The following is a 25952-nucleotide window of genomic DNA, read 5'->3' as shown; positions in this document are numbered from 1 at the left end:
CATCAAGATAATGACCTGTTTTAAAGCTGAATTTTCTTCCCTGCTACTCAGGATCCCCAGCAAAGCGCAGCAAGTCGCGTCTTGCTACGTTTTGATGAAGGAAAATGCTTCCTGAATCGAGGCAGGCTTGTTCCAACAAGCCACCATCAAAGTTAACGGGTGGTACAGAAAGAATCATCTATCAAGGGCAAAGTTAGGGTTGAATGCATGCTAGATGAATCAGCAGGGCCTTCTAAGGAAATGAGCTCCTCCTGGAGCCTGGATGCGCGTGACTGCCTGACTGATGGAGATAGGCAGGTTAGAGGTTTCTAGTGCTCCATCCATTGGGTGAAAATATTGGATATTGTATTTACTGGATATACTACTAAGCCACCCAGAATCTACATTTTGGGGTCTATGAGTCAGCGCTGAGTCCTGACAACTGCCTGGATGAGTTCCTGCGATTTGCTTGGCAAGGTTTTTCAGAAGCGGTTTGCCACTGCTTGTTTCCTAGGGCTGAGCGAGTTGGACTGGCTCAAAGTCACCCAGCTGGCTTGGTGCCTAAGGCAGGACTAGAACTCAGGGTCTTTCAGATTCTAAACTGGTGCCTAAAACCACTTATCCAAATGTTATTTTTTTCTCTCCCTTCATATCCATATTCATATTCTGTGGAGCCCTTGGTGCTCTCTGAGCTTGGTGGTTTTCTTGCAGACGTTTCATTACCCAACTAGGTAACACAATCAGTGCTAAGTGACCCCATAGTTCAGTGGTCCCCAACCTTTGCGGCTTGGTGGCCCGGCTGGGGGGGAGGAGAGAGGAACCAGGCCGTATGAGCGGTGAGCCCGTGCGGGCACGCAGCTCGACTCACGTGACTGGCGGACCAGCATCCACGCACATGCACATACAGCTCGACTAGTTGAGCTGCATGCACACCAGCCCACCACTCACGCGGCCCTCTCCCCCCCAGTCGTGTGAGGTGCAGTGTGCAAGCTGTGAGCACAGGAGTGCATGCCAGCCCACCATTCATGCTAGTCCAGCTGTGTGTGCGCATGCGCATTGCCCTGCCACTCGCGCAGCCTGGTTGCAAATAGACTGCGGTCTGGTAGTGAGCCACAGCCCAGGGGGTGGGAACCCCTGCCATAGTTCAACCTTGAACTACAAATGTTCACTTCTACCCAGATCCATATTGATGTCCAAAACCCCAGTGGGAATAACGAGCCTTGGGAAGAGGTTTTGGCTTTTTAACATACAGAATATGTTCAGTTTTACTACTCAAGTCACATTTCTACTCTCCCAAGCATTGGAGGAGACAGGATACCCAGGGTAGAGAAAATCCACATTTCTGAAAAAAATTTCTCAGGAGCATTGGTCACACTGGTGTAACTGAACCTCTGGTCTTTTTTTTTTGTTGTTGTTAATGTGTGTTGCTTCTTTCAGCAAGGAAGAAACCATAATCCAATCAAGACTGGCAGGGCAAGGCTTTATATATATATATATATATATAAAACTGAATTAAAAAAAAAACGAGTAGAGGTTCAGTTACACCACTGTGGCCAAAGCTTCTGAGAGTTTTTTTCAGAAATATGGATTTTTCCTATCCTGGGTAATATATACGTACGGGTAAACCTCAACTTACGACCACAATTGAGCCCAAAATTTATGTTGCTAAGTGAGAAATTTGTTAAGTGAGTTTTGCCCCATTTTACGACTTTTCTTGCCACGATTGTTAAGTGAATCACTGCAGTTGTTAAGTTAGTAACACAGATGTTAAATGAATCTGGTTTCCCCATTGACTTTGCTTGTCGGAAGGTCGCAAAAGGGGATCACGTGACCCCAGGATGCTGCAATTGTCATAAATATGAGTCAACTGACAAGCACCCAAATGTAAATCATGTGACCATGGGAAACGGTCGTTAAGTGTGAAAAATGGTCATCAGTCACTTTTTTCTGTGTCGTTGTAACTTCGAACAGTCACTAAGCAAACTGCTGTAAGTCTAGGACTCCCTGTAGTCCTTAATTTATGGCTATAATTGAGCCTGGCAGTTAGGTTCCTAAGTTGTGACGGTCATAAAGCGGGTCACTACCCCCATTGATTTTGCTTGTTGGAAGCTGGCTGGAAAGGTTGCAAATGGTGCTCGCATGACCCATGACGCTGCAACTGTTGTAAATTCACCCTGGTTGCCAAGTACCCAAATTTTGATCATCTGACTGTGAGGATGCTGCAATCGTCATATGTAGGAGGACCGGTTGAAAGTCAGTTTTTTCAGTGCCATTGTAGCTTCGAATGGTCACTAAATGTAACGGTTGTAAATTGAGGACTACCTGTATATTGTCCATGGATACAATGACAAGAAAATATTGATCTGAAGCCTCTGTCACTTGTGCAGAACCTAGTTTGAGAGGTCCACAAAGGCCTCTTCACTGGATTCCTAAATTTTAACCTGTGTCTGGCAGTACTGGACTTGTACAGATAATCCTCAACTTACAACCATTCATTTAGTGACTGTCCAAAGTTAAAAGCACTGAAAAAGTGACTTATGACTACTTTTCACACTTACGACCATTGCAGCATCCTCAGGGTCATGTGATCGAAATTGGGATGCTTGGCAACTGGCATGTACTTAGGACGGTTGCAGTGTCTCGGAGTCAAAGTCAATTGGAAAACCAGGTTCGCTTTACAACCATGTTACTACCATAACTTAACAACTGCAGTGTTTTGCTTGACAACTATGGCAAGAAAGGTCACAAAACTCACTGAACAACAGAAAGGTTGGGCTCAACTGTGGTCGTAAGTTGAGGACTACCTGTATCAGAATTCAAAAGTGCATTCCAAACATTGGTGAACACACCCCATTATTATGATATTTGGCACAAGTCTCTCAAAGGGGGGAAAAAAATCCCACATGCCAGCTTATCTGTTCAGAAGTTCAAGGTTTTCTCTTCTAACTATCTAACAATCGATAGAGGCCACATATTTCCCACAGTCTGCAAAGCTGCCTTTGAAAAAAATGAAAGAATGGAAGAAAAGAGGCTTTTTTTGTCTGCTCTGGAACGATTTTTCATCACACACAAAAAAAGAGCGGACAGGTTTACACAAAAGGACTCTCGGGTTTATTTTTCATAGAGATGCTAAAGTGCTCCATTATCAAGAAGTGTAAAAACCAGGATGTCCCAAAGGTGCTTTTTTCAGGAGGCGACTGGACTTTCTTGTTTTTCTTTGAAGACATTTCGCTTCTCATCCAAGAAGCTTCTTCGGCTCTGACTGGATGGTGGGGAAGGGAAGGATTTATACTCCTTGCAGACAGCTGGTCATTTGCCTTCTTTTAGAGCAGGGGTCCCCAACCTTTTGGGCACCAGAGACCGGTTCCGTGGAGAGAGGTTTTTCCGCGTACCGGAGGGGGCGTGGTTTTGTGTGCTGCCTGCATCCCACGGACGGGACTTTGCTTGTTTACGCAGCCCGGTTTCTGGCATGCCACGGCCCAGTGCCGATCCATGAACCAGGGGTTGGGGATCCCTGTTTTAGAGAGTCATTGAGGCCACTTGGAGGTTTATCTGTGTCCTCAGGGTTGTAGACACTGTTCGTTTAGCATTTCCAAGAAGGCTCCACATCCATTTGCATTACTCAGGTGACGCTCAGGACACAGAGAACCCTCCAAGTGGCCTCAGTGACTCTCTAAAACAGTGGTGGCGAACCTATGGCACGCGTGCCAGAGGCAGCACTCAGAGCCCTCTTTGTTGGCACGCGTGCCAGAGGCAGCAGCAGGTGCATCAGGCCGCCACCACCCCCCGGAGCAGGAACCCCCGCCCAGCACAAAGGAGGTGAAGCGGCCGACTAGCAAGCTCGACTAGAGGTGGTAGAGCAGAGGTCACCAACCATTGTCGATTGGCAGACTGGAAGAAAAGTGAGGGGGAAGTATTTTACATGTGCGTGCGCACGCATGGGGCCGTGAGTATGCACACGCTGCAAATGAGGCGGGGCTAGTGCCTGCATGATACTGACTAGCCCTGCCCCATTCTTGCTTGGTGCAGCGCCTTGTATCTGCACCCCGCGGCGCAGCGGTGGCCGTTTTTGCACCTTGCAGCACGGTGGCCCATTTTTGCGCCCCTGGTTTTTGCATGCCCCCCCCCGAGGGCACCACAATGCTGATGGGCCCCTGGCACTTTGCGATAAAGAAGTGGGTTTTGGGTTGCGGTTTGGGCACTCGGTCTCTAAAAGGTTTGCTTTCACTGCTCTAAAAGATCAACCCAAATTCTTCTTACAATTAGTCCTTGCACTTATTGCAGCATCCCCATAGTCATGTGATCCAAATTTGGGCGTATGGCAATCGTTATCACCATTTGTGATCTTCGCAGCCAACTTCTATCAAGCAAAGTCAATGGAGGAAGCCAGATTAGTTTAAGGACCATGCAATTCACTTAACAACTGCAGTGATAGATGTAAAATTGGGCAGTTGACTCAGTTAACAAGTTAACATAACAACCACCTCATTTAGCAACTGAAATTACTGATCCCAACTGTGGTGGTAAGTCAAGGACTGCCTGTATTAATTTCCCCAAATAATATTAAATCTGTTTACCTGTTTATTGGAAGACATGTTGGTTAATGAACTGAGGCTGCTGGTATCCGTGACCACCATCGCTGAAGGGAACCGTGATGTGTGAGAATACTGAGGAGGTTCTTGCTTGTGAGCGTACACTATGGAAAAAGGCCAACAGTCATTGTTTAGTGTGTATGTGTGTTTGTGTGTGAAAGCGAGTGACAGAGAGAGAGTGAATCAGATGAACAGAAAGAATGACAACAATTTTAGAGTACAGCCCTAAATTGCTGTCCCATTGAATATCTTATTCCAAGCATCACAGAACCAAATTGCCAGAACCTTCCAGGGGTAAATCAGCAACTTTTAAAAACCTCAACTTATTTATGGCTGGCTGAGGAATTCTGGGAGTTGAAGTCCACAAGTCATGAAGTTGCTAAATTTGGAGACCCCGTCCTAATCCATTACATGCTGAATATCTTACAAAAGGAATTTTTCCTTTCTTTCCACCAAGGATTTCTACCTGGGCAGAGGGTGGACTAGACTAGAAGACCTCCAATGTCCCTTCCTATTCTCCAAAGCGCCTGAAGGCAGGACAAGAAGCAACGGATGGAAACTAAGCAAGGAGAGAAGCAACCTAGAACTAAGGAGAAACTTCCTGACAGTGAGAACAATTAACCAGTAGAACAACCTGCCTCCAGAAGGAGTGAATGCTCCAACACTGGAAGTTTTTAAGAAGAGACTGGACAGCCATTTGTCCGAAATGGTATAGGGTTTCCTGCCTGAGCAGGGGGTTGGACTAGATGACCTTCAAGGTCCCTTCCAACTTTACTATTATTATTATTATTAATTCTATAACTTTGTAATCTTAAGTCCAACCTCAGAGGCCTTCATGCTAAGCAGGAGTCAGGCTCAGATCAGGAATAAAACAACTTTTATTAAGACTAAAACATTTGAAGAACGGTTGCAGGAATTTCATATCTCTAGTTTAATTAAAAGAAGGACTAGCGGTGACATTAGCAGTCTCCCAATATTTAAGGGGCTGCCACAAAGAAGAGGGGGTCAAGCTATTTTCCAAAGCACCTGAAGGCAGGACAAGAAGCAACGGATGGAAACTAATCAAGGAGAGGACCAGCCTAGAACTAAGGAGAAACTTCCTGACAGTGAGAATAATTAATCAGCGGAATGGCTTGCCTTCAGAAGTTGTGAATGCTGGAAGTTTTAAAGAAGTGATTGGATAGCCATTTGTCTGGAATGATATAAGAATTTCCTGCTAGAGCAGGGTGTTGGACAAGAAGACCTCCAGGTTAACTCTGTGATTCTGTGATTCTGAGGACTTCAGGTTCTCTCCAATAATCCAGGTTGGCATCCTTGATATTCCTGCACTTCTTTGCAACTGACCTCTGATGTTAGGCATAGAAAAAGTGATTGTTCTGAAACAGTTTTTGTAAACTTGGGGGGCTAAATAATAATAATAATAATAATAATAATAATAATAATAATAATAATAATAATAATAATAATAATAATAATAATAGTAAAGTTGGAAGGGACCTTGGAGGTCATCTGGTTCAACCCCCTGCTCAGGCAGGAGACCCTATACCATTTCAGACAAATGGCCGTCCAGTCTCTTCTTAAAAACTTCCAGTGTTGGAGCATTCACCACCTCTGGAGGCAGGTTGTTCCACTGTTTAATTGTTCTAACTGTCAGGAAGTTTCTCCTTAGTTCTAGGTTGCTTCTCTCCTTGATTAGTTCCCATCCGTTGCTTCTTGTCCTGCCTTCAGACGCCTTGGAAAATAGCTTGACTCCCTCTTCTTTGTGGCAGCCCCTGAGATATTGGAACAGTGCTATCCTGTCCCCCCTCGTCCGTCTCTTCATTAAACTAGACATACCCAATTCCATCAACCGTTCCTTATATGCTTTAGCCTCCAGTCCCCTAATCATCTTTGTTGCTCTTCTCTGTACTCTTTCTAGGCCTGGAATCTGAGTCCCCTTGGTTTAAGTGCACTACTCTGATCTAGCATTCATCAAGCCCTTCCCGTACAGATATTTTGGATTACAACTCCCATCCCCATCTAAAAAGAATATAGTTGGTTGTATTCAGACATACAATCTAGGTTGAAAAAACCTGCCATTTCCTGCTGTGTGTATCTCCCCATATTCTTGCCTCACTGCTAGGATTTAACTTACGGTTTAAGACATCAAGTATAACTAAAGTATTCAAGAATACTTTGCTAACTGAAAATTATTTTTTTTTCTCCTGATAAAGGAGAAATTATGAGGAACTAAATGTTGCAAAATGCTGGTCCAAAATGCTCTTAGCTTATAAGCAGTCTTTTTCTCATAAATAGACGTTTGAAAAAGCAATTAAACCAACACTGCCTGTGCATGAGAAAAAGGACTACAGGTCCATGAGGAAAACAGATGGGGTTTGGATTGTACAGTTGTTGTTATATCCTGATTGAGACAGGGGCAAATATCTTGCTGTACTTATGGCCTCTGTTACTGTCGCTTCTCCCAGTTTCTATCCTTCTATCTCAGTCAATACCCCAAAAGATCCTTACTGTGTGAATTCTGCAGCTGTGTCACCGCCGCCATGAACGGCTGTTGAGCCATCGGATTGGTTGACTGTTGCATGATTGACTGCTGGTGTGGGCTGTGCAGCTGTTGGGAGAACTGGACCGGTTGTAGGGCTACACTGTTGATAACGGGGACGCTCTGGGCCTGCGAACTGTTTAGGCCTGAAAGAGAGAGAGATAATCTGAGGCGTTTGATTACAAAGCTCCAAAGTCTTCAGATTTCCCCTGTAATACCCACAACCTCTCTATAATTTCCAAGATGAAAATTCTCAACTCTTTCCATAGTCTCGAACCTGATTTTCCAAGGCATGATTTCTTTTTAATCGGAGTGTGACTGTCTTTTTGTTTGTCTTTTTGTTAAAGATGTTGGGTTGCTTCTGGCTAAAGATAATTAAAAGACAATCTCTCCCGCATTGGATTTGAACCATGGTATAACAGTTTTAACCAAGAGTCCTCTTTGAAGTTATGACAGCATTGAAAAATTAACTGTCCTCACATTTACAACCATCGCAACAACCCCCATGGTCATAGGATCGTGGTTTGTGACCTTCACAACCGGCTTCTGACAGGTAAAGCCAGTGGGGAAGTCAACAGGAAGTTGCAACTTAGTCATTTCGTGTTTTGCTTAACAGTCATGAGGGATTCGCTTAACAACTGTGGTGAAAGGGAAGTCATAAGCCCATTCCAGTCATATGACATCTTGGTTAATGACTGTGTTGTTTAGCAACAGAATTGCTGATCCCAATTGTGGTCACTAACCGAGGACAACCTATCCTAAAAAATGGCAGGACACCCCTATTTCTACTTAAAAAATAAATGGAAGAGACACCTTTAAGTCAAGCTTGACATGCATGCTACCTTTCTGATACTGGTAGTAATACCATAGTAGGGATTTATTTATTTCTAAGGCCACCCAACTCATCAATGACTGAAAAGCAGTTAGTTCTCCACTTACAACCACAATCAAGTCCAAAAATTTCTGTTGTTAAACAAGGCAATTGTTAAGTGAGTTTTGCCCAATTTTAAAATTCTTTTTGCCCCAGTAAACAAAACACTGCAGCTATTTAGCGAATTGTGTAGCTGTTAAGCAAATCTGGCTTTCCTCCCCCCCCCCCCCCCTTGTCTTTGCTTGTCAGAAGCCAGCTGAGAAGTTTACAAAGGGTGACCACATGACCCAAGGACAGCGCAACTTTTTTAAACATAGAATAGAACGGAACAGAACAGAACAGAACAGAACAATAAAATATGGAGTGGAGTGGAGTGGAGTGGAGTGGAACGGAACGGAACAGAACAGAACAGAATAATAAAATATGGAATGGAATGGAGTGGAGTGGAGTGGAATAGAATAGAATAGAATAGAATAGAATAGAATAGAATAGAATAGAAATAACAAGAGTTGGAAGGGACCTTGTAGGTCATCTAGTCCAACCCCCCACCCAAGCAGGAGACCCTACACCATTTCTGACAGATGGCAGTCCAAGTGCCCGAATTTTGATCACATGACTGCAGGGTTGCTGCAGTGGTTGTAAGTGTGAAAAACAGTCATAAATCATTTTTTTTCAATGCTGTGGTAACTTCAAATGGTCACTAAGTAAATGGTTGTAAGTCGAGGACCACCTGTACAAAAAGAAAAAGAAGGGTAAAAAAGCACCAAACAGAAAAGGGAGTGGGTTAATTTGGTGGAACAAATGTCCACTAAAATCCATAAAGCACCTGACAGAGGATCTCACATCCCCACAACTCCAGAATCTGGAGCAAGAGCTTGATTTTCCAAGCATAGTTTAAAATAAGGCTAGTATTCTTCACCATCTAACTAATCAGGTTCCTCTTCATTTAACTTCCAGTATCAACCAAGGTTAGTTAGGGGTTGCTACCACTTTTAAATGTCTATGGAGATTCTCAGTCATTCGTGTCATGATTGTCCCCACAGTGCTTTTCGAAAGGCAACTGGGCCTTCTTTGTTTTTTCCTTGAAGATGTTTCGCTTCTCATCCAAGAAGCTTCTTCAGCTCAGATTGAATGATGGGGAATAAATCCTTCCATTCCCCACCATTGTCAGAACTGAAGAAACCTCTTGGATGAGAAGCGAAACATCTTCAAGAAAAAACAAAGGAAGACCAAAAGCACTTTTGGGACTACTTTTAAAATTACTATTATTGGAATGACATTATAGAAGCTCTGCCACTTTTTGCAATGTAAAAAAAAAGGGATAGGGCTTTAATCCCAGAGACGTAGGCCACCATTTTGACTTTTTTGACCCTTCCCTTGCAGAGATCATCAACCCTCAAGTCCTTTTAGGTTGAGGCACAAAAAGTATTGTCTTTCTTTCTTTCTTTCTTTCTTTCTTTCTTTCTTTCTTTCTTTCTTTCCTTCCTTCCTTCCTTCCTTTTTCTTTCTTTCTTTCTTTCCTTCCTTCCTTCCTTTTTCTTTCTTTCTTTCTTTCTTTCTTTCTTTCTTTCTTTCTTTCTTTCTTTCTTGTTCTTTCTTTTTCTTTCTTTCTTTCTTCTCTCTCTCTCTCTCTCTCTCTCTCTTTTCCTTCCTCTTTCTTTCTTTCTTTCTTTCTTTCTCTTCACAAAGTCTCTTTGGATCTCATCACTGATTCATTTTTTTAATCTCATTTTTCCTCTTTTTTCACAGTGCACCAAAATCAATATTTCTCTCTCTCTCTTAATATTTACTGAGCAATTGGAGGCCAGCACCAATGGAAGTCAGTGCCATGCTACAATAGGCACTGACAATTGCAAAAAAGAAGAAAGGAAGAGATAGTAAATATTCTGCAAAGTCTCTCCGACGGGATTCTGCCCTTTTGGACTCTGTGTAAAGCTCCTCGCTTCCTGATGGTGCTATACAAGGAAAGAGGTAATCAGGAATAATTCTAAGAACAAGAAGATGTTTGTCTAACTCATAAAGCACTTACTTTGCGTGATAGCCATGACTCCTGACAAAGGCGTCATAATGAGATTCTGGGATTGTTGTGGGGTGTGATGGGAAAAGCTGTGGATGTTGGTGAGGGTACTGACCGGGGGGAGCCCACCGCCAGAAACTGTAATCTGTCAAGGGAAGAAAGAACAAAAAGTCAGAATTTAGGAATGGACCATTAACAGTGCAATATTATCAACCCATAGTAACAGTGTGCCAAAACAGAGCCTATAATGATTTCGCTGCTTTCCTGGCAGCGACAAATGAACTAAAAAATTATATTTGTAACTTAGATATAATGTTGGTAATCTTCCTGTTAAGATTTCAGATTTTATATTCTGTGTTTTGTATTTTACCCCTGTGTTCCTTTTGACTGATACATGATGTGAAAGTGCCATACAATAAATAAATAAATAAACAAATAAATAAACAAATGAATAAAAAACCAATATTATCCATCTTGTGCCACTCTTGTTAATGCAGAGTAGCAAGAGCCAAACTTTTTAAAATCAACAAGTATTCGATTTATTCATCCAAAATTTTAGGACTGTGCCCGTGGTCCTCAGACAACTGTGCAGTGTCGTCTTTGCCCTATTTACAGGAAATCCTCGACTTCCAACACTTCATTTGGTGATTGTTTGAAGTTACAATGGCACTGAAAAAAGTGACTGATGGCCGTTTTTCATACTTACGACCTGGCAGCATCCTCATGGTCATGTGATCAAAATTCGGATGCTTGGCAACTGACTCATATTTACGACGAGTCAATGGAAGAAGCCGGCTTCATTTAACAACCATGAGATTCACTTAAGAACCATGGTGATTCGCTTAATAACCACAGCAAAAAAAGGTCCTAAAATTGGGCACCCCTTAATTAAGAACTGTTTTGCTTAGCGGCTGAAGTTCTGGTCCCAAGTGTGGTGGTACCTGTAGATCAGGGGTCCCCAAACTTGACAACTTTGAGACTTGTGGACTTCAACTCCCAGAATTCCCCAGCCAGCATGGGGGAACTATGGCCCCTTCATGACTTGTGGACTTCAACTCCCAGAATTCCCCAGCCAGCATGGCTGGCTGAGGAACTCTGGGAGTTGAAGTCCACAAGTCTTAAATTTGGGGAGCCCTGCTGGCATTTTGCTTTAAGTGAAACCCACCATAACCTCCTCCAATCCCTGAGGTATTTTGCTAAGCATGATTCTAAATTCCTTTAACTTCATAATTCCTACAGAGGTTTCACTTGAGGAAAAAAGACTGTCTTGAAAGTATGCCTCACATTTCATTTAAAGGGGGTGGCAGGAATCCTTGGCAACTGGCTGTCTGGAGGCCCACCTGACCCTGGCTTCAAGAGTCAACAAATGACTTTCTGGATGGAAGACCAGGCTGTCTCAGTCAAGAACTATGCATCCCCAACCAGGGAGAGAGAAAAAAGGAAGGCCATAAAAACCATCTAGTGTGACATGAATCAGTCAAGCTAGGCCAAGAAAAATAACCCCACCAGATGAATTGCTAAAATATTCTGAGTCTGCTGCCACTGAGGGCAGGCAGAGCCCAAACAAAGAGGGAGGAAACAGATACATTACAGGGAGTCCTCGACCTACAACAATTCATTTAGTGACCATTCATAGTTACAACGGCACTAATACTACCAGTTGTTTAGCAACCGTTCCAAGTTACAACGGCACTGATACAGCCATTTGTTTACTGACCGTTCGAAGTTACGATGACTCTGAAAAAAGTGATTTATGACCAGTTTTCACACTTATGATCCTTGCAGCATCCCCATGGTCATGTGATCAAAATTTAGATGTTTGGCAACTGGCATGTATTTATTATGACAGTTGTGCTGTCCTGGGGTCATTTGATCTCCATTTGTGACCTTCCCAGCCGGCTTCCAACAAGCAAAGTCAATGGGAGAAGCCAGATTCGTTTAACGACCACCTGATTCACTTAACAAATTCAGTGATTCGCTTAACAACTGTGGCAGAAAAAAGAATGTAAAATGGGACACCATTCACTTAACAACTGCCTTGCTTAGCAATGGAAATTTTGGCTTCAGGGGTGTTGGTACGTCGAGGACTACCTGTCATACAAAGGAGTTAAAAAATATATAGATAGATAGGCTTCAGATGAAGAGATAGATTAGGGGTCTTCAAACGTGGCCCTTTATGACTTGTGGACTTCAACTCCCAGAATTCCTCAGCCAGGAATTCTGGGAGTTGAAGTCCACAAGTCATAAAAGGGCCAAGTTTGAAGGCCCCTGAGATAGATGTTTGAAATTGACTGTATTTTGCCAAGTGTGTTCACAGGAAAGGTTTTTAGGCCATCAGAGCATTGACTCTTCTTGTTGTCGATTTTAGCAATCTGGCACTGTGGCATCCTCCTGTTTTGAAAGTACATATTTTGCTCACGCAGAGGGCATCGGTCAAGGATGGGTCTCCATTCAACTTGCCAACTGGCGGATGGGAAGATCAACAGTGGTGGGAAAACTGTTTTCTAGAAAGGTTCATGAGGTTTGGTGCCACCAACCTCGTTGCCTCAGATTCTCCTGTTAGGCTGTAGGCCAGTGTTTCTCAAGCTTGGGGACTTTAAGATAGGTAGACTTCCACTAACCAGAATTCTCTAGCCAGCAGGACTGACTGGAGAATACTGGAGGTTGAAGTCCACCCATCTTAACGTCCCCAGGGTTGAAAAACACCGCTGTAGGCAATTCCATGATCTATCCTGCCCCCACAAAGTCTGGGTGGAAAGAACAGTTTCATAGTTCAGGCTAAGGGCCTGTTCCCATCTTTGTATCAAAACACACTACAAAATACTCTGCAGCAGTGTTTCTCAACCGTGGCGACTTGAAGACCTTTGGACTTCAGCATAGCTAGCTGGGGAATTCTGGGAGGTGAAGTCCACAGGTCTTCAAGTCGTCAAGGTTGAGAAACACTGCGTTAGAAAACCGGAAGAGACTTCTGTGGACATAAAGATCGTTCTTATACGGTTACCAAATACTAGGCCAAAAGGCAACATCTCCTCCTATTTGTCCTCATGTCCTCTATCTGGCAGGCATAGCTGTAACATCAACTCCAGGTAGCTCTTGATTTACGATCCCAGTTGAGCCCAATATTCCAGTTGCTAAGTGAGGCAGTTCTTCAGTGAGTTTTGCCCCATTTTACAACCTTTCTTGCCACAGTTAAGTGAATCACTACAGTTGATAAATTAGTAACACGGTTGTTAAGTGGCTTCTCCATTGACTATGCGTGTCAGAAGGTCTCAAAAGGAGATCACATGACCTTTGGACACTGCCACCGTCATAAATATGAACCAATTGCCCAGCGTCCGAATTTTGATCACCTGACTGTGGGGATGTTCAACAGTTGTAAGTGTGAAAAATGGTCATAAGTCACGTTTTTCAGTGTGGTTGTAACTCTGAACGGCAATTAAGCAAATGGTTGTAAGCCGAGGACTACTTATACCGGGTAACCCTACATTCATATCAACCTCACAAAAACCTCTAAGCAAGACTGATCCAAGACATTTGCTGCCAACGGCAATAGACAAGATGGTGCTGCTTGTTCATGGGCACAAAGATTATTGACCGAAGTGAGCCCTTCAATCAACTCTGGATTTTGAGAGATTTATTGCTCTCCAAGAAGAATAGCTGAACAACCAAAGGACTGTCAATGTGATCTCCACAATTTACAAAGGGAGCTGGTTGTTTCACTACACCCACTGTAGAATGGTCTTTGCTTCCTAGGAACCAAACTCCTGACCTGGGATCAGGGAATTGGGTATGTCTAGTTTAGTGAAAAGAAGGACGAGGGGGGACAGGACAGCAGTCTTCCAATATCTCAGGGGTTGCCATAAAGAAGAGGCAGTCATGCTATTCTCCAAAGCACCTGAGGGCAGGACAAGAAGCAACGGATGGAAACTGATCAAGGAGAGAAGCAACCTGGAACTAAGGAGAAATTTCCTAACAGTGAGAACAATTAATCAGTGGAACAACCTGCCTCCAGAAGTTGTGAGTACTCCAACACTGGAGGTTTTTAAGAAGAGACTGGACAGCCATTTGTCTGAAATGGTATAGGGCAGGGGTAGGCAACCTTGGCTCTTTTATGACTCGTGGACTTCAACTCCCAGAATTCCTGAGCCAGCCACGCTGAGGGGAAAGGGAGAGGTTTCCAAGTTGAGCCATGCTGGCTCAGGAATTCTGGGAGTTGAAGTCCACAAATCATAAAAGAGCCAAGGTTGCCTACCCCTGGTATAGGGTTTCCTGCCAGAGCAGGGGGTTGGACTAGATGACCTCCAAGTCTTCCAACTCTGTTATTCTGATCAGACATTCATATTTCACGCCGTAAACTGCCCATAAAATGTAAAGAGAATTAAAATGTTCCTCCACATAGAACATTGTTCCTTCTCCTCTTCCCCCAAGGAAGGAGACATTCCTCAGTTTAGCTAAGCCAGGCATGCATGTATAATAAGTTAAAAAAAAATATTAGCAAAAAAAGCCAACATTAGGCTCTAGCTCATCTTGGAAAAACAATTAGGACAGAAAAAAAAAAGAATTAATACGGCAAGGGAGGGGAAATCACCTGATTGGGAAAGAATTTAAACCCTGTGGTAAAAGACTTCACAGGTCCATTATGGCATTCTCTGGAATAATGGCCCCCGAGATATGCTAGGAATTAAACCCTGGAATAATTCATAGGTCAAACTCTGGTCTATTTACATTTTTACCTGCTATTGTATTAGGAATGCATTTTAAATGATAACTTGTGTTTTGCTATCCCGATAGTACAACACAAACCCTATTTGCTTAGGACAGGGGTCTTCAAACGTGGCCCTTTTATGACCGGTGGACTTCAACTCCCAGAATTCCTCAGCCAGGCATGCTGGCTGAGGAATTCTGGGTGTTGAAGTCCACAAGTCATAAAAGGGCCAAGTCTGAAGACCCCTGGTTTAGGAGAAAGTCGAATTAAGTTTACTCTGAGATGAGCGTGCCCAGGACAATGGTGTAAAGCGCTGTGCACTTTCACAGCTGGTTTATGATCCTAAGTAAAAAATGCATATGCCATTTTCCTCCAATTAAATCAGGGAACAGAGATTGTAGGAAAGACCCTTGCAATTCAAATACAAACAGGAAAAGCAGAAACACCTATTCACGCTGGTATTATTAAGAGGGAGAAATTGACATGTAAGCTCTGGAATCCTTTTGTGCTTGGTTTTTTTTTTTTTAAATCCTTTTTACAAGAAGCAACGGATAGAAACTAATCAAGGAGAGAAGCAACCTAGAACTAAGGAGAAACTTCCTGACAGTTAGAACAATTAACCAGTGGAACAACCTGCCTCCAGAAGCGGTGAATGCTCCAACACTGGAAGTTTTTAAGAAGAAACTGGACAGCCATTTGTCCGAAATGATATAGGTTTCCTGCCTGAGCAGAGGGTTGGACTAGATGACCTCCAAGATCCCTTCCAACTTTTTTATTATTATTATTATTATTATTATTATTATTATTATTATTATTATTATTATTATTATTATTATTATTATTATTATTATTATTATCTTTTATTCATTAAACATGAATCTCAGTCAACTGAACATTCAGATTGGCTGGCGCTGATGGTTGACATGGGTTGCTACCAGCATCCTAGGTGTCAACCAGGTATCTCCTTAAAATATAAGATGTTCCGAGTAGTGCAGTTTTTTGCAACATCATCATCATCATCATCATCATCATCATCATCATCATCATCATCATCATTATTATTATTATTATATCACAGAGGTCTGGGGTGAAACCATCAGTGCTGATATTATCTAGTTTAATAATAAAACGTCTACAAGAAAATCGCCAAGCTCAGACAGCATCAAGTACCCCACAGAAGAAAACAATTTATACTTTCATCTGCCCAATAACTAAATAGTAGCTAAATAATAACTAAACTAAAGACAAATATATATTTTTCTCTTTTTATTTCCTGTTTATGCTGTTCTTCAGGACAACCCTAATAAATTTGTTATTATAAATCAGGTACCAAGCTGGGATGTTTTATAGCCCAAAACTCAATGAAACCAATTTTTCTATTATGGTAGAATATTATACAGCTCGAACAGAAGAACTCAGCCCAATATTACAGCAAATGCTAAGTTATCAATGGCACTATCCTAATAAAAGTATTTTTTTTATCACCGTATCCTTCATCCCATTTGATATCTATATTTGTAGAACTAAAGGGAGGAAAAAAGGATGGTTGAAGCTTGCTAAATAAAATCATAAAATTTGAAGAGTGAAGTGGAACCCGGGATGACTTAATCAAGTTTTTGTTGGGCTGGCTTTTTTTTTTTTTAAATCATGGGGAATGTCATCAGCAGCGAAGAGTAAATAGTGATCCACCCTCTTGTGCCAATTCAAGAGGCATTCGATCAATACCCTGAGAACAGTTTTTATTGGCATGTTTCAATGCCTAAGCAGGGAACGGGAAGGTCAGAAGGCTATTTTCTCTGACAGCACTCAGGCCTTTACCCTCCTCATGCCTACAAGCCTTTCATTGTTTAATGCTGGTCTTGAGGGGGGGGGGAAGGAGAGTTTTAACATGTAGGGGGAAAAAAAAGAAAGTTTTGTTTGTTTTTTGCCTCCTAAGCCAACTTATCTTATCAGCACCGGAGGTACAATAGCCCAGGTGTGCTCACCATTTTACCGTCCGGGGACAGCAGGCTGTGGCTGTGACCTGGGTCCAAACTGGCTGGAGATACTGGCTGGAGAATGGACTGGCTGGTGGTGACCATTGAGTTGTTACCATGATGGCTGATGGAAGCTGAGGAAGTGACTTCATTGCCGCCTGGATGGCTGTAGCGGACCCCTGTGAAAATGCAATCACATAGAAGAAATCATGGCAATTTTAAAAGTTAAATTATAATATATATATATATATAATATAATATAATGATCAAGTTGGAAGGGACCTTGGAGGTCGTCTAGTCCAACCCCCTGCTCAGGCAGGAAACCCTATACCAGGGGTAGGCAATTTTGGCTCTTTTATGACTCCTGGACTTCAACTCCCAGAATTCCTGAGCCAGCCATGCTGAGGGAAAAAGGAGAGGTTTCCAAGCTGAGCCATGCTGCCTCAGGAATTCTGGGAGTTGAAGTCCACGAGTCATAAAAGAGACAAGGTTGCCTACCCCTGCCCTATACTATTTCAGACGAATGGCTGTCCAGTCAATTAGGAAAAATGTAGGAGTGCATTTGTGTTATTTGTTATTTATTTATATCCCACGCTTATGACTTTTATGAGCAACTCAAGGCAGCGAACACACATACTTCCTCCTCATATTTGTCCCACAACAACCCTGTGAGTTGGATTGGGCTGAGAGAAGGGGACCAGCCCCAAGTCATCCAGCCAGCTTTCATGCCCATGGAGGAAACTAGAATTCACCGTCTCCTGGTGATTGTGATTTTTATTATTGCCTGTTCACTGCCCTGGGTCCCGTAAGGGAGATAGGGCGGTATATTAATTTAAATAATAAATAAATAATAAATAAATTGGCTCAAAATCAACCACCCGACTTTCATGCCTAAGGCGGGACTAGAACTCAGTCTCCTGATGATTAGACCAAAGTCACCTAGCTGGATTTTTATGTCTAAAGCAGAATGAGAACTCACAGGTTGCTGGCAATACGTCTCGACTTACGACCACAACTGAGCCCAAAGTTTCTGTTGCTAAGCAAGAAAGTTGTTAAATGAGTTTTCCCCATTTTACGACCTTTCTTGCCACAGCTGTTAAGCGAATCACTGCAGTAGTTAAGTTAGTAACATGGTTGTTAATTGAATCTGGCTTTCCGACTGCATAACCGATTCTTAGGTGGGGGGGAGGGGTTTCCAGAATTTGGGATTCAATTAACACTTATAAGTGCTGTTTCACATTCTGCTGAAACCAAGATTTCCAAGATCTGAGATCAATATATAGAATAGAATAGAAGATAGAATAGAATAACAGAGTTGGAAGGGGCTTTGGAGGTCTTCTAGTCCAACCTCCTGCTCAGGCAGGAAACCCTACACACCATTTCAGATGAATTGTTGTCCAGTCTCTTTATATAGCGGTTGCAGGATTTAGATTTGGTTAGTCTAGAGAAAAGAAGGACTAGTGTTGACACAATAGCAGTCTTCCAGTATTTGAGGGGCTGTATCAAAGAAGAGGAGGTCAACCTATTCTCCAAAACACCCGAGAGCAGGACAAGAAACAATGGGTGGAAACTAATCAAGGAGGGAAGCAACCTGGAATTAAGGAGAAACATCCTAACAGTGAGAACAATTAACCAGTGGAATGACTTGCCTCCAGATGTTGTGAATGCTCCAACAATGGAAATTTTTAAGAAGAGATTGGACAGCCACTTGTCTGAAATTGAGCACGGGGTTGGACTAGAACAGGGCTCTCCAACCTTTACAACTTTAAGACTTGTGGACTTCAATTCCCAGAATTCCTCAGCCACAAGTCTTAAAGTTGCCAAGGTTGGAGACCCCTGGACTAGAAGACTTCTATTCTATTCTATTCTATTCTATTCTATTCTATTCTATTCTATTCTATATTTCTATTCTATTCTATATTACTGTTCTGTTCTGTTCTGTTCTATTCTATTCTTCTGAATATAAATACTGCAGAAATACTGCATATAAATACCGCACATCCCATACTACCTCACACTGATTTATCTGTGTGTCTATTGTCTGAAAACCAAGCTGCCAGGAATTCATAAGATCAGAGGTGCCCAATCTTGGCAACTTTAAGACCTATGACTTCAACTCTCAGAATTCCCCAGCCAGGCAGCTTCCTTGTTTTAAGATTCCAACTTTTAAATTTGTCGCAGAGATCACAACTTTCATGTTTTGGGCAGAATGAAATAAACGTCAAATGTTTCCCCCTTCTCGAGAAAAATATTCATCAAGGTTATTTAATATTTGCTACATGAGTAGATCCTTGTCTTATATTTTTCAACGTGCTTTATTCCTGTCTTTTCAGAGAGACTATCCTGCAAATGGGTATTTTTTTAACTATTTAAAACTTTATATTTCACCATTGCTTCTTTATAATCATTGTAGGATTTGCTTTCTCACAATCGGGTATATTGATATACGATGGACAGTCCCTTGTCTGAGATGGTATAGGTTTTTCTGCTTGAACGGGGGGGGCTGGACTAGAAGACCTCCAAGTTACTGTCCAGCTCTATTCTATTCTATTCTATTCTATTCTATTCTATTCTATTCTATTCTATTCTATTCTATTCCTACATTAATCTCTTTCTTTCTCCTTCTGTAACTAATCCTCAAACCAGGGCTTCTAGCATCAATAGCTGACATTTGTCCTGGCTCAAGGCATCCTACACTGCACTCTGAATGGCTAATTTAACTTTGTGGAATAGAATAGAATAGAATAGAATAGAATAGAATAGAATAGAATAGAATAGAATAGAATAGAACACTTAGACTTGTATACTGCTTCACAGTGCTTTAAGCCCTCTCTAAGTGGTATAGAGAGTCAGCATCTTGCCTCCAACAATCTGGGTCCTCATTTTACGCTGGCTGAGGAATTTGGGGAGTTAAAGTCCACAAGTCATAAAAGGGCCAAGTTTGAAGATCCTGTTCTAGATCTCTCTTGCCAGATGCTGAGTGGAAGCAGAATCCATTCTGCAAAATGTCATATGTATTCTTCATTTGCTTAACTTATATAATACATTGGTATCTCTTCAGAGGTGGTTGCTCCATCACTGGAGATGGAGAGACTGGACAAGCCATTTGTCTGAAGTGGGTATAGGGTTTCCTGCTTGAGCAGGGGGTTGGACTAGAAGACCTCCAAGGTCCCTTGAAACTCTGATGATATTCTATGTTCCATGTTCTTCTCTTCCCATGTCACCCTCTGATGCTTCTCGTGAAACACATAGTAAGGTTCTGCAGTCCAGCATTCTTAAACTGATTGCTCGTTGCAGCCACCAGCAATAGTGAAGAAAAACAGACATTGCCTCTCACTCAACAGGTGCACCGAAGTAGGCATGGAATGATTCATTGCAGAGGTGTTTAACTTGGTTAAAAATAAATGTCCCAAGCCTTCAGAGACAACCCCTGGATGCCATACTGGCAGGCACATTAAGCAGATCAGAAATAATTAACCAAGGAGCCCAGCTGAGAAACAAAACGCCTATTATCAGTTCTGGGATTCCAGAGTGATTTGTTATAAACTGCCATATTCCATCCCAGCAAAAATGCTGTCTGTCGCTTTCACAAGTCCGCCATCTCCACTAATTTTGGGGAAAGGCTCGAAGAGAGCAAAATAACATAACCATGGAAAAGGATCGTCGGTTGTGTTTAAGCAGCCAAAGCAATCGGGCCAGTCTGTGGGTCTCTGCAGAAACTTTCTGGTTTTGTCCAGATGGTGAAAGCACCAATAAGCCACAAGCTTCACCCCCTTCACACATGCATGAGATGACCCCTGGACGCTGCAACCATTCGTACATAACATGCCAAGTTCCTGAGTTTTGATCCCGTGTCCAAAGGGGATGCTGCAATAGTTGTAAATGCAATGATTAGAGGTAGACACCATTGAGCCCCACATTTCCGTTGCTAAGAGAGACATGTGTTAAGTGAGCTTTGCCCCATTTTACGATCTTTCTTGCCACAGTTGTTAAGTGAATCATTGCAGTAGTGGGGTTAGTAGCACGTCTGTTAAGTGAATCTGGCTTCCTCCCATTGATTTTGCTTGTCAGAAGGTCGCCAAAGGGGATCACATGACCCCGGGACACGGCAAGTGACATAAATAGGAGCCTGTTGCCAAGCATCCAAATTTTAAATCACGTGGCCGTGGGGATGCTGCATCAGTCATAAGTGTGAAAAACAGTGATAAGTCACTTTTTTCAGTGCCGTCGTAACTTTGAACAGTCATTAAATGAAGCGTTGTTAAATCAAGGACTATGTAGTTGTCCGTCATTTTATTCAGTGCCATTGTCCCTTCAAATAGTTGCTGGACAAATGGTTATAAGTCCTTGACTTATAACCTGTATGCCAATCCTAGATTGAGAAAAAGGTGGAGAGCAACCTCATCAGTTGCTCCCTGGTAAAGGGGACTGCCCTCATTTTTTAAAATCAATACTTTCTCATGACTTTTGATCTCCAAAATTCCTTCCAAAACTTCCATTCTATTATTCGATCCCAACACTTTTAGGAATCGTCAAAGGTTTCCCAGGAACGTGACCATCACAAACTCTCAAACTTTTCAGTGTTCCCTCTCCCTGTTCAAGTTAGGTATATTGCTGTAGTAGCCATCCCTTAAAGCAAGGGGATAATATTTTATTTTTATTGAATGCTACTTTCTCCTGGGTTTAATTTTCTGGGGTTTGTACGCTGGCAATGAGCCAGGACTGCATAAAGTTCTCTTTCATCTTTCTCTTTTTGCCTCCCTTTTTCCTCTGATCTCCAACACCCCCCCCCCAAAATATTATTCCATTCCGTGCAAAGGGGGAAACACTGCAATTGCCAGGTGTTGGGACTGCTTACTTGAAAAGGTATTTGGAAATTAAGCTAAGGGCTGCACAGAAGTAGTCAAAAAGCAGCATATATGGGGCATCTACCAAACGTATTCATGTTCAGCCCAGCAAATCCAGTTACAAAACCCAAAGGTGCTTTTTCAGAAGGCAACTGGACTTTCTTGTTTTTTGTTTTTGTTTTTGAAGACGTTTCACTTCTCGTCTAAGAAGCTTGTTCAGCTCTGACTGGATGGTGGGGAATGGAAGGATTTATACTCCTTGCAGAGAGCTGGTCATTTGCATTTTTAGAGAGTTGTTGAGGCCACTCAGAGGTTTATCTGTGTCCTGAGGGTTACCCGAGTAGTACAAATAATAAATAATAAATAAATAATACAGGTAGTCCTCGACTTACAACAATTCATTTAGTGACCGTTCGAAGTTGCAACGGCACTGAAAAAAGTGACTTATGACCGTTTTTCACACTTACAATTGTTGCAGCATTTCCATGATCATGTGATCAAAATTTGGATGCTTGGCAACTGATTCATACTTATGACAGTGGCAGAGTCCCGGGTTCATGTGATCCCCTTTTGCAACCTTCGGACAAGCAAGGTCAACGGGGAAGCCAGATTCATTTAATAATCACCTTTTTTAATTTAACAACTGCATTGATTCATGTAACAACTGTGGCAAGAAAGGTCGTAAAATGGAGCAAAACTCACAACAAATGTCTTGCTTAGCAACATCAAATTTTGGACTCAGTTGTGGTCTTAAGTCGAGGACTATCGGTAAGACCAAGCCAAGCAGATAGTCCTTGACTTACGACCTTTCATGCAGCAACTGTTCAAAGTTACAATGACGGTGAAAACAGACAAGTGGTCCTTGAACTTACAACCTGTAGCATCCCTGTGGTCATGTGATCAACATTTGGGTGCTTGGCATCTGGCATGTATTTTCGACGGTTGCAGCATCCTGGGATCATGTGATCGCCTTTTACGACCTTTCTAATTGGCAAGCAAAATCAGTGGGGGAAGCCAGATTCACTTAACCACTGCATGATTCACTTAGCCCAGGGTAGGCAACCTTGGCTCTTTTATGACTCGTGGACTTCAACTCCCAGAATTCCTGAGCCAGCCATGCTGAGGAGAAAGGGAGAGGTTTCCATTCTGAGCCATGCTAGCTCAGGAATTCTGGGAGTTGAAGTCCACGAGTCATAAAAGAGCCAAGGTTGCCTACCCCTGACTTAGCCACTGTCATGATTTGCTTAACAGATATGGCAAAACCCACTTCACAACCCACTTCACAAGCCCCTTGTTTAACAATGGAAATGTTGGTCCCAATTGTCGTTGTAATACGAGGACTACCAATGCCAAGTGCCCAGCGATGGTATCAAGTGATCATCAACAGTAATGGTTATGTTCATTGCCTTCTTGAGGTCTAATCCTACATCTAATAGTGCTAGGACGGTGAATCACTCCTGCCCTAGAGCAGCGGTCTCCAAACTTGGCAACTTTAAGATTTGTGGACTTCAGCTCCCAGAATTCCTCAGCCAGCCATGCTCCTGGGGAATTCTGGGAGTTGAAGTCCACAACACTTAAAGTTGCCAAGTTTGGAGACCCCTGCCCTAGACTTCACTGCATGTGGCAGTCCATTTAAGATAGGGGTGGGCAACTGCAGCACCTTTAGCACCTATCGACTTCAACTCCCAGATTTCCTGAGCCACAGCTGGCTCAGGAATTCTGGGAGTTGAAGTCCACAGGTCGTAAAGGAGGCCATAGCTGCCCGCCCCTGATCTAGGATCTAGGGCTGTTTGCGTAGACCCAACCTTACACGGTCAAAGTTCTCCAGAGGCTTTCTTCTGAAGAGGTCTTTCACTCCCTGTTTCCCCATCCCTTCTAATGGGAAAGACACTCTTTGAAAAATGGACTCTGGCCAGGAGAAGTGGACGTCGCAGACAGGAACAGGGTAAACATTGCTCAAGTAGAAACCTTGTCACCACATTCTTCAACTGTATTTCTAAACTCATGCAAAGGGTGCCAGCCTGGGGCAGGTCAGAAGAGCTGAAGCATTGTTTGAACAATGGGAGGGAAGATCATAAGAACAAAGGAGCCGGGTTTTAAGGGCTGGGCTTTTATTTTCCTTTTTTAAATAGAAACATAAATAAATGAGTAATTTATTTTCTCCTCTCTACCACAGGCATAGAGATTTGCCTTCGAAATGGAATGTTTAAGGAACGCTGGTTGTTTGGTGAAGAAAAATCTTTAAAAACAGGATATTTTAACGGCCTACAGCAGGAGTAGGCAACCTAGGCTCTTTTATGACTCGTGGACTTCAACTCCCAGAATTCCTGAGCCAGCATGGCTCAACATGGAAACCTCTCCCTTTCTCCTCAGCACGGCTGGCTCAGGAATTCTGGGAGTTGAAGTCCACGAGTCATAAAAGAGCCATGGATTGCCTACAGGTAATCCTCAACTTATGACAGAGCCCAGAATTTCCAATATATGCCATTGTGGTTGTAAACTGAGGCACCTGCATAACCAATCCGATTTTATGACACTTTTTTGTGGCAGTCGTTAAGCAAACACCACCTTGAAACGCAAACACTGCCGTTATTAAGTGAATGCTGAGATTGTGAAGTAAATCCATTGTCCACAAAGGGCTTTTTTTTTTTTTTTTGCCAGAAACCAGAAGTAAATGCTGGTTTCCAGCAAAAAAAAAAGTTAAAAATTGCAGTCTCTGCAAATAGTCATAAATGCAGGCCAGTTGCCAGGTGCCCCAAATGTGATCATGTGACTGCGGGGCGGAGGGGTTACATAACTTCAAATCCAGGTCATAAATACTTTTTGAGAGATTCATCAGAACTTTGAATGGTCACTAAGTGAACTGGTTATAAATCGAGGACTATCTGTATTTGGCCTTATTTATTTCATCATGAATCGTTATTTCATTGTATTTCTATACCCGCTAAGAAAAAAGACCCTTGGCAGCTTACACAGAATATATTACACTGTTAAAATATCCACGGTACAATCTGAAAAGCCATCATATTGGTAAAGATAAATAATATTAAAACTGGCTGTATTTAGGCTTAGGGCTATACCTATGGAACTGACTTTCCAACCTGCATACAGGAGTATATTTTGAGGTCTCCTTAAGTGATCATTTACACAGAACTGACTTATCGTTTGTTTAGTAACAGGTTAAATTACCACAATATTGAAAAAGTGACCTACGACCGTTTTTCACACTTACAATCGTTATAGCATCGCTGAGGTCACATGATCAAAATCCGGAAACTTGACAACTGGTTCATATTTATGATGGCTGCCATGTCTCGGGGTCATGTGATCCCCTTTTGAGACCTTCTGACAAGCAAAGTCAATGGGGAAGCCAGAGTCACTTAACCAAAGTGTCATTAACTTAACAGCTGCAGCGATTCGCTGAAAAATTGTGGCAAGAATGGTTATAAAATGGGGCAAAACTCACTGAACAACTGTCTCACTTAGCAACAAAAATTTGGGGCTCAATTGTGGTTGCTAGCCAAGGATTACCTGTAGTTCTGTTTAAGCACAGATTTTATTTTTTTAACCATTGGACGGGGAGAGGGAGGTGCAAATTGGTTTTTATCTAATTGTTTCTTCCCATTTCCCACAGAAAAAGTTTTTGTTTTTTTTAGAACTTTGGAAAAAAATGGACTTCAAACCTGACCTCAAAGTTACAACCATCACATCACCTCCCCCTCCCCCACCACAGTCACATCACTGCAATTTGAGTGCTTGGCAACCAGCTAGCATTTATGACAGAGGCATAAATTGAAAATTTGGGAAGCCAGATTCGTTTAAGGACCACTTGGTTCCATTAACAACCCTGGTTAAAAAATGGTCATAAAATCAGGTCCAGTCACATGGCGGTTCACTTTACGACTTTACTGACATGGGATGGAAATTCTGTTCACAATTATGGTTGTAAGTCAAGGACTACCTGTATTCTGATTTCTCTGATTTTTTTAAAAAAATTGCAGTTGAAAGCTATTGTGACAGTTTTACTGCCTTGCATATTTTACTTTTTTCCTAGCGTTTAGCAATAAGCCCGGCATAAAATCTTTTTTTAGAAATGCAGCACCCAGAATTGGCAGGATGCTTGCAATAGATTTGGACCAGTGCAGAATTAAGTAGAACGATTATTCCTTTTCTTTCAAAATCTTATTTCCAGTAATATTGCAGTTGCTTGTTTAGCAGTCATATCACCAAGCTAGCTTCATATTCAACTAACACTGGAAGTTTTTAAGAAGAGACTGGACAGCCATTTGTCTGACATTGTACAGGGTTTCCTGCCTGACCAGGGGGTTGGACTAGATGACCTCCAAGGTCCCTTCCAACTTTATTATTATTATTGTATTTACTGTTATTTTTGTTATTGTTGTTTGTTGTTGTTGTTGTTGTTGTT

At 42.3% G+C, this 25952-nt stretch overlaps 1 protein-coding gene across 2 annotated transcripts in view; it reads right to left on the bottom strand.

The window, feature by feature from the left end:
- HNF1B (HNF1 homeobox B) overlaps nt 1-25952 on the bottom strand; it is a 94346-nt gene that overhangs the window by 2074 nt on the left and 66320 nt on the right. For both annotated transcript variants that reach the window (XM_015828486.1, XM_015828488.1), the window contains exons 5-8: nt 16689-16858; nt 10011-10143; nt 7080-7256; nt 4557-4675 (exon numbers count right to left, since the gene is read on the bottom strand). In XM_015828486.1, coding sequence (XP_015683972.1) covers nt 4557-4675; nt 7080-7256; nt 10011-10143; nt 16689-16858 — 599 coding nt within the window. The remainder of the gene's footprint in view (nt 1-4556; nt 4676-7079; nt 7257-10010; nt 10144-16688; nt 16859-25952) is intronic.

This window comes from Protobothrops mucrosquamatus, unplaced genomic scaffold (assembly GCF_001527695.2).
Source record: "Protobothrops mucrosquamatus isolate PMUCROS unplaced genomic scaffold, P.Mucros_1.0 scaffold4562, whole genome shotgun sequence".
Taxonomy (NCBI): domain Eukaryota; kingdom Metazoa; phylum Chordata; class Lepidosauria; order Squamata; family Viperidae; genus Protobothrops; species Protobothrops mucrosquamatus.
This window is presented reverse-complemented; position numbering and strand designations above follow the sequence as displayed.